Source organism: Pleurodeles waltl, chromosome 2_2 (assembly GCF_031143425.1).
Source record: "Pleurodeles waltl isolate 20211129_DDA chromosome 2_2, aPleWal1.hap1.20221129, whole genome shotgun sequence".
In the NCBI taxonomy this organism is placed as follows: domain Eukaryota; kingdom Metazoa; phylum Chordata; class Amphibia; order Caudata; family Salamandridae; genus Pleurodeles; species Pleurodeles waltl.
In genome coordinates, this window is record NC_090439.1 from 1,028,820,217 (window position 1) to 1,028,834,845 (window position 14,629).

A 14,629-nucleotide genomic window follows, 5' to 3' on the forward strand; every position below is an offset into this window, starting at 1 on the left:
CAGCGATGCTTGTGCTCTTCAGAGGGATTCTCCCTACGGGAAGCTGTCACAGAAGGTTAAATTGTCTAGTCCTAGGGAGCCATGACATGCAGGAGAAAAGAGGGCTAAATAGGTCAGTCCCTTTACACTTTGTGCATGAATCAGCCCTGCCCTCTACTTTTTTTCCTCCACCCTTTTCCTGCATTGTACATTTACAAAATAGTACAACTATGTGTGACAGCGATGGAAGCGGCCCACATATAACACTCAATGTAAGATGAGTTCAACTTTCCACGGTATTACTTTTTTCTACCTCAAGGTCCTGAAAGGATAATGAATTTAGAGCTGCACTTTCACTGACTACCATAAACCAGACACCACAGACACCTAAGATGACTAAAGCCACACAACATTCATTTTCTCTTTACTTAATATTAAACAATTTGAATACCAGGCTATCTTTACAATATGGGTCAGCTGCAATGTAGGCTGAAGTTATCATTGTATATCACAATTCAAAGTGCAAAGAAGCAGACAAATCACACGGGCAAACCAGCTTGCAAGATACACTTCTTGACTAGGGCGGGTGAAAAATTCCACTCCGTCGGCAGAGTTTTGCCCACTTTGCATTCCTTTTGGAGCGTGGAGTTCCAAACTCCTCATGGCAGAGTTTTAGTCGTGGATCACCAACTTTAGGTCGGCGAGTGTGAGTGTGAGTGAGAATTTTCACCCATACCACAATTTTCGGGATCTAGAAAGCCTAACAGTGACATCTCTCAATTTGGGTGGTCGCTGCACATTGCAACTTTGCATTGAGAAAGCCGCCGCTTGAGTGCAACTTGAGTGGCAGAAATAAGCATCGTCCTCTGTTGCGCCACGTGGTGCCATTCACACAGAAGAAGCTCCCAGCGCTACAAATCAGTGCGATGTGCCGAAATTCTGCTCGCTTGTGGAACTCCATTGAATTTCGCAGAGTTTTTCTGTAACCCCGCAGAATTTCAAGAGTGAAACTCCATGAGCTTCGCCCACCCCTAGTTTTGACCTCTCAAGTATTGAAGGTGAACCACTGCTCTTTATCCAGGGTTGGCGGATAATTTGTAAGTGAAATCTCGATCATCTCTTCCACTAAGCTCACATGGCCCACTCTTCTCAGTACTGACTATATAGATTAGTGTATAAATTTGCGGATAGCTCTTTATGCACACTGTGAATTGTTTCCACTCTGATGATCTGGAGGTATTATGAACAATAGGACCTCATCGCACCAGAGGGCATCACAAGGATGGCTGTGCTTCATCATCCTACATGACTACAATGATGGTCAAATCAAGCAAGACATCGGAGAGTTGCTCAGCAGGGGCATAGCTTCAGAGTGGGGGGGGGAGTTTGGGGTGTTTAAACCCCTCTGATAAATCTGTTTTCAGATAAATAGTTGGGTACAGGTGGACTCAGTCAGGTGTTGTGACATGCCAGTCGGATTTCTCCAGGAATTTTTACACACACACAGACAAAAACACATACTTACTTTCTCACTCTCTACCTTGAAGGTCCTCAAAAATATTGGTTATTTTACAAAATATTGTGTTTTCTCTACTAGTGCTCCTACTAATCCGCATTCGTCTCCCTTTCCACTGCCCCTCTCATGCACCCTGCTTGTTGTATAATATATGTAAACATTATATGCCAGTCTGACTGACCAAGCTACACCCTTGCTGCTCAGAGGCATGGCATTTACTCACATTTTCCTTCCTTTTAAGCTCACAGTGTGAAACTAAATAACTGAAACAAATTAAGTTGTAAGCCAGTTACACACAGATCTACTACAGCTAGCTGGGAGCACAAAGTGCACTCACTCTTACCTTTGCTCTTGTGATGCTTTGTCTACATGGCATATGCCATTGCTGCTTGTCCGAGTTCCCCACCCCGTCACTCCTACAGCTTGTGAAGGGGTTTGGAGGTTGTTTTCAGGTTAAGCGTGGCAGGCGTTGGCTTGTGAATGCTAAGAAAGTGGTTCTACACACAATATGGTGAGTGCATAGTGGAGTATCGAAAATTGCCTGTGCACATCTAAGCAGGTACAATATTCTCACTATTCAAGGACTGCCTGCCCTAACTTATATATTGCAATTCTTCACCAAAGCCATTGTAACATATAGTAAATCCCCTTAAGACATAGCAAAAAGCTGTCAAACACTTTGCTATGTTTTTACCCACCTTCAAAATTGATATACAAAGGATCATATGTAAAAATACACAATAATACAAAAATGAAATATCTTTGTAGGGGTATATCCCTGACTGACTGTCAAAGTATCACATATAGAAAACTCAAAACAAAGTCATAGTGCAAACAACAGAAATCATACCACCCACAGTGGAATCATACTTCCCATGAAGAATGGCATCATAGATCTTAATAATATATCTGGTGGTATGATCTTAGAATCTCAAAGGTATCAGAGAAAACTGAGGAAGCTGATTACCCAAAACCTATAAAAATGAATGTACTCAAACTCTGAAAATGGCAAGGCCCTGAGAATCTTGTTCAAGCCCAATGGGAACCAGCCAAACTGAGATAATTCACCTTTCATGTACACATGCCTAAACATTAAGGGCTTAGGTAGGTGCAAACATGTGCGTCCAGCATGATTTTTCACACTCAAACCATAGCTCAGCCTTCGCTTGATCCCAGTTTAAAGACCCATTACTAAATGTTTTGTCTGATTAAAGCCTCATAGTCTTTAATGGACCCCTATTGACTCACCTTTCAAATTTACTTGAAAATTGATAAGAGCATTTTATAGTTTTTCTCGAATTTCGGTTATTCACTTTTTTAAGGTTGTTAGTTTAATATATTTATAAATTCTCTAGTTTGGATGTAAATGTGATGGACGGAAAATCTTGAATCAATCTGAACCACTCTGATAGCACTTGATTCCATTCTTTTTTAACCTGCCTGTGCCATTCCAAGCAGGAACCCACCAAATGCAAATCAACCTTAGTCCTGCCCAACATGGAACAGTTGAAGTGAACTGCTAGGCCTTGTTCCCTCCGAAGGGAAATTTAGCACGCCTGGGTTCAGTAGCTCACTGTGCCTTAGTGCTCAAGTGACACTCCACCATTAGGTCCAATAAGGCCAAAATGCATCAGGAGTGTCTTCTGTTCCCTTTCACGAGAACTGTGGTCTAGCTGAAGTGGACTGTCACTTTTGGGATGGGACTAAGACTTATGTGCACACGACCAATCTCAGTCTGCAATGGCATTTAGACTAGTATTTCTGGGCCCCTGCCTTTGATGCAGTGGTCCTGCTGTCCAAGGTGTGCTGCTTGTGTTCTAACAAATGCCTTCGCATGAACTACCTCTCAACCCCTCAAAAACTTAAATACTTTTCATTTCCTCAGATTTCCTCATTCTTTTCCTCTTCTCCCCTCTATCTTCCATCGTGCTCTGTATGGTCTGGCCATTACCTGGGCATTATCTTTGATTTAGTCGCTCCTTCCAGCTTTCCACTGTTTCTTGCGTCTGTTGCTGTCACATGTACAATACTTGTAAGAACTGGCCGCTGCTGTCATTCCTCTCTCCCACAATTCTTATTCTCACTCATTATATCCTGTGCTCACTACTGTTCCAGTCTGCTCATTGCTCTTCCTGCCTAAGGGTGTACCCTGCTAAAATCAGTCTTTAATTCTGCCATTCGTCTTCTCTTCGGGCTGTCCCCCGCTTCTAGACTCTCCGAGCCTTATCTTTCTTTGCTGCCTAACTTTCTCTGTCCATGCGAAATCCATTGTCCTCTTTGTATCCAAAGTCTGGCACGGACTGTCCTCACTTTTCTTGTTCTTCTCGTTATGCTTTCTGGCTCCCTTTGTTTTGCCTCATAGTTTAGACTGATTTCCCCTTCTTCTTGTATACCTCCTGAGTTGTATATTTTTCTCTTCTTGCCACTATGCTCCTAATGTTTTATCTGCAATGTGATGTCAAATATATTTTTGAACAGAGGAAATTGGAGAGAGGATGACTGTGCTGTGTATAAGGGCTTGATTCAAAGTTCATTGGGTAGGTTACTCCGTCACAAACAGGATGATTTGCCTTATTACAAGTGCCGTTGGATATAAGGTATGATTAATAAGGCGGGCGGGTATCCATCACGTTTAGGATGAAGTAACCCATCTGCCATAATCTCAATCAGACCCTAAGTGATCTTCAGCCATTTGGAATACCACGTTGACACTGTTTGATGCACTATAAAGTAATTCATAGTGTTTCGTGGTTTATAGAACAAGTCAGTGAGCTATAAAGAATGGAAATATATTTAAATCTATTTCGTCTGTGTGCTCTTTTGCCTTTATAGGCCCTGGATTCTGTACTTCATCTCAGACGGGTGCAAGGGTACAGGAAGTGGGGCTCGGATACATACCTGTCTGCAGGGAGGACAACCGCTTCACACCAGTGCAATGTGAGCAGGGGCAGGAAAGCTGCTTCTGTGTCTTTAAGGATGGAGCGGAGGCCCCTGGGACAAGAGTCAGCATCACTGGAGGGAGGAAACCCGCCTGCGACCGTGAGTAATGGTTACGGAAGTATGAGTTGTAAACATGGAACAGCAACGCCACTGTTCATTCAAAACACAGTATGGCTGCTCTGTGTTTAGAGGTACAGATTCTTAATAAAGCCAACTACATCTTTTATTGCAGTCTGAAATAAAACCAACATGAAAATGCACAAAATTCCAATCATTGTTTAATTAAGAAAAATGCTGGTCAGAAAAATACAGATCCTAAAAATCACATTAATCACCGCACTTTATGATTCAGAGCAATCATAAAAATTACTGTCACTCTAAAAGAGTAATTTTGAAAGTGCTATAAAGATATCAAAGTACCATTAGTTCTGTAAAAAGTAATAACAATAAAACACAAACTAAGGCTTGGATTGAGTAAACTTTCATGCAGCGCTGCAAGAACGTTGCTGTGCTGGTTGCGTGAGAGGGAGAGAGCAGGACTGTGCCATATCTACAAAGAGATGGGCCGTTGTGCTCTCCTGTCGCTGGTGCGCCTGGGGCTGCCTAGCGCCAATGGAGACACCCTTGCGTCATGTCACAAGCGTGTCTGAATTGTGGTTAGGATAGCTTTTGTGCAGGAAGGAGAAACTGCACAAAACTCTCCTTTAATGGCTCATTGCACTTTGTATGTGTGCTGTGGAATGCCTCACACATGAAAACAAGATATTTCTCCTTGTTGTTCCAGCCTCAGGTAGGAGCACTATTTTGGTGCAACCCCATGTTTACAACCTTTTGAAAATAAGGGTTTGTGTCAGAACACATGGATGGATGCACGGAGCACTCATGCTGCATCCATGTAATTCCTACCTGATGCAAGGTAAAGCAAGACACTTGCATTTTTTTTTTAACAGAGGCACACAAAGCCACGAACATCAGGCTCGGAGTGGCCTTGTAAATCCCAAAATACAGCTCACGTGGGGCTGTGCCAAACAGTGTTGCAACCCTGATGCAAAATCTTATTAAACTGGGCCTGTGTTTCATCTACACGCGTGTCGTTAAATCAAGGTTAAACGTTATATGATTTTTCAAAGGATTTCAGGACCAAAGCCCTGATTTCGTGTGTTGCACATTACTACTGCTAGCAGTGATGCTACTACAAACACAGTTGTTACTCATACTGATATTATGTCTGCTGTTGTTACTTTGATTACTTTCAGTGCTACTCCTGTTACTACTACAACTATAACCACTACTAGAACTGTTGCTATTTTTACTGCTGTAAGCACTACTACATCTATGACTACTACTACTACTGTATCTATGAGTACTACTATAGCAACTGATACTGATATTACTTCTGCTATTGCTACTGTAATTACTTCCACTGAAACACCCGTTACAACAAACACTACTACTAGTATACTCACTATTAGAACTATTATACTGTTAGTACTACTACTGCTACTATTGCTACTGATGTTACTTCTGTTACTGCTGCTATGATTTCTTCCACTGCTCTTCCTGTTTCTACTACAACTACTAGAACTAGTACTGCTATGAGGAGTGTTACTCCTGCTATTGCTATTATAACTGTTTCCACAGCCATTATTATCGCTTTCATTACTACTATTGTGTCACCTCCTTCTCGAAACCCGTACAAGTGATGATTCTCTCCGACTCTCTGCCGCACCTCAGCTTACATGGCAGCCCCATCAGGGTGGTCGCTTATACAGTGATTCTGATATTTTTTGCCTCCTAATGCCTGCAAACGAAGAACGATCACCTTCCTTCAGATGGATCATCTTGGTTAGGATAAATTCTGTGATATTGTGATATTGATACATCCATGGCCAATTTTTGTACCATGTTTTTCTGCTCAAACCCCATGGCATACCCTGGGGTACGTAAGATATTAAATGTGCTCAAAAAGTTGCATCTGGTATTTATGCCAACACACACTGACGGACACCGTTATGGGCCTTAATAGCACTTTAGAAAACCACAAAACAAAAAATACCTTCTGATTCCAAGGGCTTTTACAAGAAGTCAAAGATAAGACTCAGTCACTCTTTTAATAGATTAATTCCATTTCAAACACTGTTGTCATTGTTTGGTTTTCCTGAGTATTAAGCTAACCCCAGTCAGAAAGTGAAACTTATCCCATGAAACAGTTTTTTTTAAATATGTAGTTCAGTGCACAAGACATAGGTGCATTTTTTTCTGGCTCATGGCCAATGTGAACTCATAGATCAGGGTGTTTTTTTCTACGGCAGGGGTTCTTGTCCTGGTCCACGAATCCTACTCAGGGGTCTGTGACCACTTAGAAAATGAAATAATATTAACAAATTAACAACGTGCATATCAATAAAAAAGCAAAATGTACAATTGAAAAATTTAAAATGTTCTTTAAATATGAATTTGAATTATAGGCTAAAAATTAAGTTAGTATTCTCAGATTGATTCATTGGGACAGTACAAGTGCATCAAACAGAATATAGTACGGATGATGAGTGACCTCAATTTAATTTAGAAAAGTTCCAGCCTTCCTATTAAAATTACCTATTTTGATTTTGAAATATATTTCCTTGCAAGGTAAGTACCCTTTTCATCATGTGTGTATTTGTTTGATGAATGCCTGCTTCTGTATTTGTTTTGTGGTTCAGATCATATGAAATGCTTAGGTCGGGGTCCCTGGCTTCTAGTAGTGACTCAGTGGGAGTCCTCAGATTCTAGTCTTTATTAATTGCAGGGCTGGACTGGCGATACCGGGCATCAGGCATTTTCCTGGGAGGCTGGAAGGGGGGGTATGTTTTGTTATTGAGGGCCAGTTTTGCAACAGTGCCTCAGTATCGGGTCCCAGTAACAAAAGCAGCAAACCAGCATAATCCACTCACTCTCGTCTCCAGCCTCCCGGGCCCAGCCACTGCTTCGCACTTTCACTCAACTGCTGTTTATGTGGGGGCTGGTCTGACAAAATTGCCAGGACTGCTTTGGTTTACCAGTCTGGCCCTGATTCAGTGGGTTTCCCCTGGTTCCAGTAATGATTAAGTGGGGTGTCTTCAAAAGTCAAAAGGTTAAGAACTACTGATCTAGCATCTTGACAAAATGTGGGATGGCATGACACTTGCTTGCTTTTAGCTGAACATGTATATGTCTAGTGGAATATTTTCTGATTTGATTTCTCTTGACATATTTTGGCTAGACACAACCTAAAACATTACATCACATTACAAAACACGCCAGTGACTAATGCACAAAGTCAGAGCCGCCTTCAGAACACTGTGCCTGCCAACCATATTCCCAGTACTTTGTGAACTTGTGAGAACTTCCATTTGCTTTATTGCCACCTGAACTGCTTCTTTCAAGGATGTTTACTGTTCACATTATTTGCTTGTCACGCGAGACAATGTAGGCTGCTACATAGTTTAATAATTCCTTGATGTGATTCCTTGCAGGTCCACAGTGTGCGACCCCCTTCGGCACCTTGGATCAGGATCATGGCGCTCTTTTCTGTGAAGTGTTATCAGTAGGTGGCCAGCAGATCCATCAGTGCCAACTCCTTTGCCATGAAGGGTATGAGAATGCATTGGCTGATGTGACATACCAGTGTGACTTGGAGACACATCAGTGGGTTTCACAACCTCCACACCCAAAAGCATGCCAGAGTAAGTATCGCCAGAAGGTTGGAAACAATGGGGCAGAGTTTTTAGAATATTCAAATAAAATTCCTTTACATACAATGAATCCATATAGCTCCCGTTTGCATAGCCAATGTTTATTCGGCCCTTTGGTCAGTCAGTGAATCAGACTCTTCTAAATCCTGCATGCCTAGACAGTTTGTCTAATAACTCATTATTCATTTTTATCAACATATATAAAAATGCTACAGAGGCGGGGAGAAGTCCAACATATTATTTCTATCAACTAATATCCTCTTTACGTCACCCCAAATCTTGGGCCAGCGCCTCTTTACGGCATTTAATTAATTGAAAACTGCTGAAGTCTTCTATTGATAATTTTTTTAAAAAAAATCTGAGATAATTACAACCACACACTGGGCCAATATTTGTTAAACAGATTGAATATGGGAACCATTTGTGTCCTCGTATGACCGAACTTGACATCTGGTCTCCAGATGTTCGTATGCTATGGATAAGAATCGTAGAGTGCCCTGTGTCCTCCACAGAAACCACAGATTCTGGTCTGTGTAGTCATCCACCTGCAAACACTGCCAGAGCACGTGCAACCTAATACCAACATCTGAAAAACACAGTAGTGGCTCCGATTGATTTCTAGGGCCCTATCACGTAAAGAGAGCACTGGGAATGCTGATTTAAAACGGGTCCCTGACACAGATTGGGACTGACTGGTGTCTTGAATAGTGGAAGAGCTGGGTAAAAGGATATAACACAACAAATCAGAATGGTACACAGCAACCACCGTACAGCACACAGTAATACTGAACGAAAGCAAAACAGCACGAAAACCATGCTACACTTCACCACTGCAACTAAGTGCAGCAAGCAAACACGTGCTCATTCTTGTCATGCAATAACCTCCCCCCCCCTAAAGTCTGCTTTCATAAGATGATCATAAAAGGGGTTTGCACCAAAACTGCCTTACTTTGCACCAAGGACATCTAATGGCACCAGTCAACAACATTGTGACTCTGCTGCAGTTTATTGTGTATGCTGTATATATTGGTATGTTCCAGCAGGATTGATTTTTAACTTCAAGACAGATAAATGACGCATGTGCAGCGGAGGCTGGCATTTAGGTAGAGTGGGAGGGGGGACAAATGTGGTGTTCGTGCATGTGTGCAAGGTGAGTGGTGTAAATAAAAAGAAAAAAACACTTACCTGGCTTGCTGCACGAAGTCCAACGTCCGATGCCTTCTTGCTCAGGTCTCTCTGGCTACAGCAAATTTCTTGAAGTAATACTGGTGCTGCTTTCGTGCTGGTAACCAGCACGAAAGCAGCGTCAGGATTGAAGAGCAATGGAGGCCTGTGCTTTCTCTGCCTCAGCTGGCTGGGTGAGAGAAGTTTAAATTGCGCATGTCTGGCTGGCCTTAGCAAGACAGCCGGCCAAAAAGACATGCGCACTTTAAACTTAAGTTCACAGCTGTAGGAGGCTGGACTGGCTTGTAGTGAGTACCAAGGGGTACTTGCACCTTGCACCAGGCCCAGTTATCCCTTATTAGTGTATAGGGTGTCTAGCAGCTTAGGCTGATAGATAATGGTAGCTTAGCAAAGCAGCTCAGGCTGAACTAGGAGACGTGTGAAGCTACTACAGTACCACTTAGTGTCATATGCACAATATCATAAGAAAACACAATACACAGTTATACTAAAAATAAAGGTACTTTATTTTTATGACAATATGCCAAAGTATCTTAGAGTGTACCCTCAGTGAGAGGATAGGAAATATACACAAGATATATATACACAATAGCAAAAATATGCAGTATAGTCTTAGAAAACAGTGCAAACAAGGTATAGTTACAATAGGATGCAATGGGGAAACATAGGGATAGGGGCAACACAAACCATATACTCCAAAAGTGGAATGCGAACCACGAATGGACCCCAAACCTATGTGACCTTGTAGAGGGTCGCTGGGACTATTAGAAAATAGTGAGAGTTAGAAAAATAACCCTCCCCAAGACCCTGAAAAGTGAGTGCAAAGTGCACCAAAGTTCCCCTAAGGACAAAATAGTCGTGTTAGAGGGAGAATGCAAGGAAAACACAAATCAGCAATGCAACAACGATGGATTCCTGTCTGAGGGTACCTGTGGAACAAGGGGACCAAGTCCAAAAGTCACAAGCAGCTCGGAGATGGGCAGATGCCCAAGAAATGCCAGCGGTTGGTGCAAAGAAGCTCTTACTAGGCTGAAGAACTGTGAATACTGCAGGAACGACAAGGGCTAGAGACTTCCCCTTTGGAGGATGGATCCCTCACGCCTTGGAGAGTCGTGCAGAAGTGTTTTCCCGCCGGATGGACGCCAACAAGCCTTGCTACACGCAAATCGTGCGTTTGACGTTTTTGGACGCTGCTGGGGCCCAGGAGGGACCAGAAGGTCGCAAATTGGACCTGCAGAGAGAGGGGATGTCGAGCAAGACAAAGAGCCCTCACTGAAGCAGGTAGCACCCGGAGAAGTGCCAGAAACAGGCACTACGAGGATGCGTGAAACGGTGCTCGCCGAAGTTGCACAAAGGAGTCCCACGTCGCCGGAGACCAACTTAGAAAGTCGTGCAATGCAGGTTAGAGTGCCGTGGACCCAGGCTTGGCTGTGCACGAAGGATTTCCGCCGGAAGTGCACAGGGGCCGGAGAAGCTTGCAAAGTCGCGGTTCCCAGCAATGCAGCCCAGCGAGGTGAGGCAAGGACTTACCTCCACCAAACTTGGGCTGAAGAGTCACTGGACTGTGGGGGTCACTTGGACGGTGTCGCTGGATTCGAGGGACCTCGCTCGTCGTGCTGAGAGGAGACCCAAGGGACCGGTAATGCAGCTTTTTGGTGCCTGCGGTTGCAGGGGGAAGATTCCGTCGACCCACGGGAGATTTCTTCGGAGCTTCTGGTGCAGAGAGGAGGCAGACTACCCCCACAGCATGCACAAGCAGGAAAACAGTCGAGAAGGCGGCAGGATCAGCGTTACAGAGTTGCAGTAGTCGTCTTTGCTACTATGTTGCAGGTTTGCAGGCTTCCAGCGCGGTCAGCGGTCGATTCCTTATCAGAAGGTGAAGAGGGAGATGCAGAGGAACTCGGCTGAGCTCATGCATTCGTTATCTGAAGTTTCCCCAGAGACAGAGACCCTAAATAGCCAGAAAAGAGGGTTTGGCTACCTAGGAGAGAGGAAAGGCTACTAACACCTGAAGGAGCCTATCACAAGGAGTCTCTGACGTCACCTGGTGGCACTGGCCACTCAGAGCAGTCCAGTGTGCCAGCAGCACCTCTGTTTCCAAGATGGCAGAGGTCTGGAGCACACTGGAGGAGCTCTGGACACCTCCCAGGGGAGGTGCAGGTCAGGGGAGTGGTCACTCCCCTTTCCTTTGTCCAGTTTCGCGCCAGAGCAGGGGCTAAGGGGTCCCTGAACCGGTGTAGACTGGCTTATGCAGAATTGGGCACATCTGTGCCCAACAAAGCATTTCCAGAGGCTGGGGGAGGCTACTCCTCCCCTGCCTTCACACCATTTTCCAAAGGGAGAGGGTGTCACACCCTCTCTCAGAGGAAGTTCTTTGTTCTGCCATCCTGGGCCAGGCCTGGCTGGACCCGAGGAGGGCAGCTGCCTGTCTGAGGGGTTGGCAGCAGCAGCAGCTGCAGAGAAACCCCAGGAAGGGCAGTCTGGCAGTACCAGGGTCTGTGCTACAGACCACTGGGATCATGGAATTGTACCAACAATGCCAGGATGGCATAGAGGGGGCAATTCCATGATCATAGACATGTTACATGGCCATATTCGGAGTTACCATGGTGAAGCTACATATAGGTAGTGACCTATATGTAGTGCACGCGTGTAATGGTGTCCCCGCACTCACAAAGTTCAGTGAATTGGCTCTGAACAATGTGGGGGCACCTTGGCTAGTGCCAGGGTGCCCTCACACTAAGTAACTTTGCACCTAACCTTTACCAGGTAAAGGTTAGACATATAGGTGACTTATAAGTTACTTAAGTGCAGTGTAAAATGGCTGTGAAATAACGTGGACGTTATTTCACTCAGGCTGCAGTGGCAGGCCTGTGTAAGAATTGTCAGAGCTCCCTATGGGTGGCAAAAGAAATGCTGCAGCCCATAGGGATCTCCTGGAACCCCAATACCCTGGGTACCTCAGTACCATATACTAGGGAATTATAAGGGTGTTCCAGTAAGCCAATGTAAATTGGTAAAAATGGTCACTAGCCTGTCAGTGACAATTTGGAAAGAAATGAGAGAGCATAACCACTGAGGTTCTGATTAGCAGAGCCTCAGTGAGACAGTTAGTCACTACACAGGTAACACATTCAGGCACACTTATGAGCACTGGGGCCCTGGGTTACCAGGGTCCCAGTGACACATACAACTAAAACAACATATATACAGTGAAAAATGGGGGTAACATGCCAGGCAAGATGGTACTTTCCTACAACAGCTCACTGCTGCCACTCGGCAGCAGCAGCCCCGCCCCTTCCTGAAACTTGGTTCAAGACAGGAGGATGGAAAATAAAATGGTAGTACATGAACTTTATTACCATTTTAGTTTTTCATCTCTGGGGGTCATTTTAGGCAGAGGGACGATGCTCCTCTGCCCTAAAGGATAAACCACATTTGGGCCCATATTTATACTTTTTGACGCTAAACTGCGCTAACGCAGTTTAGCGTCAAAAATATTTGCGCCGTCTAACGCCATTCTGAAGCGCCATGCGGGCGCCGTATTTATGGAATGGCGTTAGCTGGCGCAAGCAGACCGGCGCTGCCTGGTGTGCGTGGAAAAAAACCACGTACACCAGGCAGCGCCGGCGTTGGGCAAAAATGACGTTAGGGCGTCTTAAAATGGGGCAAGTCAGGTTGAGGCAAAAAAATCGTCTTAACCCGACTTGCGCCATTTTTTAACGACGCCCATCCCCCATCAACATGACTCCTATCATTGTAAAGATAGGAGTCATGCCCCCTTGCCCAATGGCCATGCCCAGGGGACTTCTGTCCCCTGGGCATGGTCATTGGGCATAGTGGCATGTAGGGGGGCACAAATCAGGCCCCCCTATGCCAAAAAAAATTATTAAAAAAAAAAAAAATATATACTTACCTGAACTTACCTGAATGTCCCTGGGGTGGGTCCCTCCAGCCTTGGGTGTCCTCCTGGGGTGGCCAAGGGTGGCAGGGGGGGTCCCTGGGGGCAGGGGAGGGCACTCTGGGCTCATTTTGAGCCCACTTGTCCCTTAACGCCATGCCTGACCCAGGCGTTAAAAAGCGGCGCAAATGCGCCGTTTTTAGCCACGCCCACTCCCGGGCGTCTCTTTTGCCCGGGAGTATAAATACCACGTAAAGGCCTGGGAGTCATTTTTTAGACGGGAACGCCTCCCTTGCATATCATTAACGCAAGGAAGGGGTTCACGCTAAAAAATGACGCACATTCCGGGAACTTTGGCGCTAGACGCCTCTAACGCCATAGTATAAATATGGCGTTAGTTGGCGTTAGTTTAGCGTCGAATTTGCGTCGAAAAAAACGACGCAAATTCGGCGCAAACGGAGTATAAATACGGCCCTTGATGTCCTGGGCACTGCATAGAAGTTACAGTATAAAATAACGTTTCTAAATACACGCTCTGAATTTGAAATAACTGAGCATTTAATGCAGTAAGGAATAATGCAGGTGCATGATACAGAATTCTATCTGATGCCAGTGAGCAAATTGTGTTTGTGGGGAGATGCCAAGATGTTCCTATAAGTACTTCAGATCAGGTAGTACCTGCCAGCATCTGGCTCATACCATCATTTACCGGGTGGTACTCATTACATGACAAGTACACCTTTCAATTAATGCAAAGCAACACATTTCTTCATAAATGATGTCCTATAATATTGAGTAAAACTGTTTACTACACAATTATGTACAAAAAGATAAAATGCCACGTTTTTGTACCGTGAGAGCGGTGTAACATCAGTTGTGACCTTTGCTTTTAGCATTATTTCTTCGAAGGGATTTGGGCCTTCCCTTTTGGTGTTCAGCTTTCGATATTTTTGTAAGGTTCCTAAAATCTTAAATCTGGAGAAAAAAAATGAGTGCTATTGTTTCTGCAATAGAGATAATGCTACATAGGATGTAATACAGCCAAACTGTCACTACACAGTGGCAGTTCCAATTTTGCAGCATTTTTTATAATTAATTCTAAGGACCAGATACAGAGTTTGGCAGACAGAATACTCCATCAAAACGTGGCAAATTTGCTGTTCCCTCATTGTATTGAGAGGCAGTGGAACTCCCGTATTTCTAACGGAAAAGCCTATGCCGACTCTAGTGACTAAAAAGACATTTGACCAACTGCCGTTCGGAGTTTGAATTGTCAATCAAAGTATTTCTGACCATCTACCATTTTAGGGAGGATGATCCGACATATATTTTTGCGGTCCAGATTAGAAAAATGAGAAAGAGCCTTCATTCATGAGGAGACGATTCCAGTGGCGC

At 44.3% G+C, this 14,629-nt stretch overlaps 1 protein-coding gene across 1 annotated transcript in view; it reads left to right on the plus strand.

Annotated features, from left to right (window-relative positions):
• Nucleotides 1-14,629, plus strand: part of TG (thyroglobulin) — a 673,226-nt gene that overhangs the window by 136,052 nt on the left and 522,545 nt on the right. The window contains exons 16-17 of the mRNA XM_069220782.1: nt 4,328-4,534; nt 7,930-8,139. Coding sequence (XP_069076883.1) covers nt 4,328-4,534; nt 7,930-8,139 — 417 coding nt within the window. The remainder of the gene's footprint in view (nt 1-4,327; nt 4,535-7,929; nt 8,140-14,629) is intronic.